Source organism: Saccoglossus kowalevskii, chromosome 14 (assembly GCF_978046115.1).
Source record: "Saccoglossus kowalevskii chromosome 14, keSacKowa6.1, whole genome shotgun sequence".
Lineage (NCBI taxonomy): Eukaryota > Metazoa > Hemichordata > Enteropneusta > Harrimaniidae > Saccoglossus > Saccoglossus kowalevskii.
The window spans coordinates 33,091,806-33,097,898 of record NC_140654.1 but is presented as its reverse complement, the minus strand read 5'-3'; the positions used below and the strand labels follow the sequence as shown (position 1 = coordinate 33,097,898).

Genomic DNA, 6,093 nt, shown 5'->3' with positions numbered 1-6,093 from the left:
TGCGCGCGCTTGCGTTCACGTGAAATGAGGCGCTTGCTGAATGGATAATGTTGAACTAACTTTTAATACTGGTTACAACTATCGATAATGTCACATTTCTATTTCTGGATTGGTCAATTTGAATTCTAACATTCGTATTTTGTTTATAAGAATGTTTATTTATAAAACGTTCGTAACTACCCCAGCTTCCTGTCCTTAACGGTATAATACTGTATATTTACATATACTCATTTGAAAAATCCCACGATGCAATACGTTGAATCAAAGCACCAAGTTTGTGTTTTAATAATTACCTTGATGCTGAGAACAGTGGTGTCATCAACTATTCACTGTATTATGATGTCTTAAACTGGCATAAATCAGAATGGCTGAAAGGGGTTATTCGTCTAGTAATAATACCTCCCACAGCAGTTTTTTTATGACAAAAGACCGCGTCATGTTGTCTATATAAACGTACTGTATTACAGCGCGTGTTGGTGGCATGACGCCACGAGGTCAGTGCGATGATGCGTATAATCCTACCATTCGTGGCTGGTTTTATTGTTTGAATAAAACAATCTACCATTCGCGTTGTGTTCAGTTCGTAGTGATGCAGATTGACTGGGTACACTCACAGATACCTAGGATGGACAATTTGAATTTCGATAATTATGTACGCAGACGGACATTACATAGAGGCCTCTGGTATGGCTCGATGTTTATCGCATCTATGATGGTGGTTCGCATCGTGGATGAACCGACAATCGCTCAAATGCGAAGGAATGAAAATGGCGGTGACGTAAATGCTTTGGACTGGAGTTGGTTAGACACGTCGATTCAAGCTGTTGGGAGAAGTCTTCACGTTGGTGGAACTACGAAAACTATTAGGGAGTACCTTGAAAAGAGGATGTCTGTGTCATGTTATATTCCGACAACACCCGTGTTCAACACAGGAACGTTAATGAAACCGTCCGTTCGTCAAGAGAAGCAGTGCGAACAGAGGTTACCATCGGCCGTGATTGCTGGCGTAAAAAAGTGCGGCTCAGGCCCGTTATTTAAATTCCTGAAAATACACCCAGAAATCGTCGGTCCCCCTGGTGACTTGAAGTACTTTGATGGTTTGCATAATCTCTCTGATACTAAATGGTATATTGATAGAATGCCGTATTCAACCAAGAAACAAGTCGTCCTAGATAAGGAGGTAACTGCTTTTCAATCACCCCATCATGCTCCACAATATATTCGTGAAATTCTTACCCCTAATGTGAAAATAATATTCATTCTCTGTGACCCTGTCGAGAGAATGTTATCTGAATACTTCGACGTGTGGGCTCAACGAGACGAACAGACTCAATCAGGACAGAGTACTAAAAACCTCGCCACAAGGTTCCAAGATTCTGTACTGGAACGGACGCAAATAAAAAATACGGAGGAGCGTAACAACTTCTTAGACAAGAGTAATTATATACAACACGTGATACGCTGGCTGGAACCGTTCTCATCAACTAATCTACATTTTGTTGACGGTGAACTCTTTAAAACCGACCCGGGATCCGAGCTACAGAAAATTGAGCAATTTCTCGGTATAAAGCTATTTTTCGAGACGGATAATTTTTACTACGATCCGGACAGAGGGTATTCGTGTATGAAATACCCCCATCCATTCTGTTTCTCTACACGACCCCAGCACCCACCTCTGGACGAATGGGTTGAGGAAAGAATGTGTGAGTTTTACAAACCATTTAATGAAGGTTTGGCGATAATGTTGAATAGACGTTTTGCGTGGATGGATTACTGCTAATAATTACTGCCGACGATTTAAGAACACGAATTTACGGTCTACTTAAAATTTCGGTTATTTCAGATAGGCCATTAGAAACTATGTGAAGACGATATCCGACTGTAATGTCGTGCCCTTCACTCAAGTTTAGAGATTGTTTCCCAGGATGGTGATGCTGCTTTGTTCTCCTTTACATATGCGTACGTGTGTTTTCACCTCTCTCTATATATATTGTTTGTCACTGTCCTGGCAGGATTTGGTTTTTGATTAGTCCCCGTACTGGCCCTCCCAAATGTATTACCTCTTTCTGAGTTTCTAATGGTCCTACTCCATTGTTTTGAGATACTGCCCACGGGCAGCTGACGTGTGTGCTCTTAAGTTGTTATATAAATCCCCTTCTTCCTAAACTCCTATACACATACGCCATATGACAGTGCGTACCGTATACGCGGGCCACACAATTTATACCCAAACACACTACGCTTTACCTGCTTTACATTCGACATCTCATTTACGTTTTTAATGGAATGCAATTTGATAACTACATAAGTTGTACAATTTAGACGGACACAAATAACTAATCACGATGTACAATCACGGTATTCTAATTAATTCGTGCGTACATCGGTAATATGAAATATACCATTATGTGTGAAATATGATTAATATTGATCTATTTGATCTACGTCTATTTTTTCTCATCCATGGTTTTGATATGGATGATTACACATGGCGTATAATATAGGTATCACACCATTATTATGCCGCAGTGTCAACCTGTAAGTTTATTATTATTAGTAAGTTAGTTGGTTTGGTAAACTATGTTAGCTGTGGACGAATAATGAATGACGACTGTTCAAGGAATTCAAGACTTGATTTTCTGTTATACAAAAAAAAATATGTGAGACCGTTTGCATGTATACATTGTGTAGATATAGAAGCAACTAAATCGTCAACCAAGTTCTGACCTTTTTTCAACTAATAAGTTAATTTTATATATATATATATATCATATAATGTACTTGGAAGTGTTTTGTGATAGTATTTTGAATAAATGGACTGAAGCATGGTAACACCGTGTGCATTTAATCAGTAGGGCAACAGCTGGAGCCGCACAGAACCAGTGGATAAACCATGTTATACTAGTATTTACTTTACAGAGACGAGCTTGTGAACGTGCCATAATTTTAAAAGACTGGCCAGTTATGATGGAAATAAAACAGCGAAATGATGAATTACGTCAGGGTATTCATGATCAATTTATTTTACTGTGAAGGGGAGAATCGGTAGATAGAAAAGATCACACTTGTATTCATATAGTGTCAGTGCCACGTGACTCAATACATTATTCTACTTCACTATTAATCTAATATGACATAGCATAACACGATTGTTTCGTCATATAGCGGGTGTTGGGGTAGCAGGGTACGGGGGTATCAGTACCTGCTCAGTCTGTATCAATATCAGAACGACAAATATAATTGTCCTTCTTTAGAAATTCAAAATTATCACCCGTAATTTTATTCTGTGATCGGCATATTGAGAATATAACTAAGAAAGGAGTTAGCTGTCAGCTCAGATTAGGATATCATGTGTTTGTAATAATTTACATATCTATATACTAAGCAATCATGTGTTTGTAATAATTTACATATCTATATACTAAGCAATCATGTGTATATCTAGCACACATGGCGATGTTTACAATGAGGTATATGGTAACCGGCTTTTTAAATAGTGCCATGCTGTCAGATACATCGTGTATTGAGCCGACTACTGCTACGTATAATTAGCCGACAGTTTTGCACGTGTCATTTGTAACGCATAAAAATGATTTGCATACTATGTTAGCTACGCAATAAAATCAAACTAGATTAATATATTTACACACGATTCATATACGATTCATTTGTTATAACATTTTTGACCAACACCCTTAGTAAAACGTTCAGAGTTATTTCAGAACATGATGTTCCGATGCTGTTAGATGTACATATTGTACGACTTCATGTGTGGTTAGTCACGTGGTTAAAACGTTACATGCATCAGAGAGGTAAGTGCTCAATCTAATAAAAATAGTTTGGTAGTTTTTTTTTTGTGATTATATTGGTAAGGGTCATTCCCGTAAATATATTAGAATAACACAATCGAACACAATTTATACTTAATAATCTGAATAATGTGTATTAATAATTATTTTAACGACACGCACACGAGGTTATTATTCACCATACAATTGCTTGTACGACGTAACCACGGTTTAGTTTATATTTATAATAGATATATAACGGTAAATATCCAGCATTATTCATTTTACATAATTACAAGCACAAGCTGCAAGAATAGCAGTCATATTTGTGGATACTAGTTTCATTTACACGCAATACATTGACGTGATGGTGGATATTATCTGAACACTTCGTTCGTGACACATAACAGACAGACCGGCTTTACATGTAATATTCTTATACTCAGTGAATAAATATAGTTTACATGTGTCAAAGGTCATTGTGCATCATCTATTTGCTACTATTAACGAACCATGTGCTGTGAAATATGGTTCTACTTCATAAGTGCTTACAGGTCTTACAATTGTTACGTCACAGCATATACGTTACGTCACAGCATAGACATCAAGCAAACATGTAATTCTATCTAACGAATAAGAGGATTCATATGTACGTAATCCGGGGGCAGCCTGACAAGGTCGCGTGGGTTGCGCCCTTCGCGGTGTTCCAAACCCAACATTATTAGGGTCTGATAGAAGTCCCGTTTAATACATTTAAATGTGCTGATGGGGGCAGAAAAATTCAATATAATAGCAATGCGATTCAAACATTCAATAAATTAGTTTCGATTGCCCGGGCGTATGCCATAGTTGCAACGTTACTCAACGCACTCGCGATGGAGAGGGTTCGATTTCACAACCGTTCGTCCGCAAGACTGTTTGCATCAGTTTTTCTTAAGTTGAATATACTGGTAGATGCTTGTATGTTGTCCCCCTGAAATAGTTACGCACCAAAGGGATATAAATGATATTTTGTTCATATTTTCAGTGTATGAATATAAAACACGTTTCTATATTTTATGAAAAATTATTGAAGTACATTCACGTCAATTCAACTCCTTCCTCGGGTATGGTCGCTAAGTAACCATGGGACTATAAACGTCATACGCTATTCATGATGTCATGGCTCAACGTAAATCACATGTTTTTGTATTGAATGCCCATTGTAACAGTAGATCAGGACACATCTGTGCTAATATCATAACTTATAGCAATATTTTGAATGATTAATTCGAAAACAGTGTTGTACAACAAGTGTCGTTTAAGGCAGTTATGTCAATCTGCAAACGAATCTCACATTCAGTAACGCCAATTATCTATTAGTTATGTCATGCGAGTTTTTCAACGGATCGGTAAATTCCAGAATATTATATGAGTGTAATGTAAATAAATGAGATTTCTGCATACAAGGAATGTAATGAGACTGGATATATCTGTTATGTGCATTTGTTGGGTTAAAGATCACCATCGGAAGGAATAGATATAGGAAGAATTAATCGAATCCCTTATGACAGCTGGTGACGAGAAGGTACACATACTAATAAATTGTCTTTTTCAAGTTGTTTATGATGTTGTTTTATGATCGATGATAGTATCATCCCAAACGCGACAAGAACTCGCTGATGAGAGCTTAAAAACACATATATTGATTTTATAAAACCCACAGTTTTAGTAGTGGTAAAATAAAATAAAAATACACAAGAAAAAATGCAGCACGCATATTTCTTAGTGAAAAATGTTACACACAGAGGAAATAAAAAAAGAATAGCATATGATTTGTATACTTTCACTGACATCACCCAGAGTTATTTTGCATGGTATTTACAATAAAATGAAAGAAAATTATGTGGCGTCCCTCATAATGAGACTTGGGGGACGAATAAGTTTCCATGGCAATACTGTAAAATACTTAGTTACTCGTTGGATTTTCACTTATTTCGTAAGGGTTACATGCACTAAATTATTGTCTTATTTTACAAACCATTCATTTTTTTTAGTAATTATGGCTCTCTTTTTTTCGCCGACTTTTCTTCTTAGAATGTGATGTTGTGAATCATCTTTATTGACTTTCATACTGATGACAGAATAAAGGGTTGCTTGCTGGACAGACAGTCTGGTTTGATGAGGTTTGAGGGCGCAATTGATTATTTGTTTGAACCACCAAGGATATACATATATTCCCCGAATTGACGGCGTAGAATACTATATTAAGATTGCTAAGTCACTAACTATGATCTACATTATCACACCCTAAAAGCAAGCAAAA

General features: G+C 36.9%; 1 protein-coding gene across 1 annotated transcript; it reads left to right on the top strand.

Annotated features, from left to right (window-relative positions):
• Positions 1–712: 712 nt before the first annotated feature.
• Positions 713–1,780, top strand: LOC102801262 (heparan sulfate glucosamine 3-O-sulfotransferase 1-like). Its single transcript, XM_006823004.2, has one exon. It carries the CDS (start codon positions 713–715, stop codon positions 1,778–1,780), a length of 1,068 nt encoding a protein of 355 aa, XP_006823067.2.
• Positions 1,781–6,093: the final 4,313 nt, after the last annotated feature.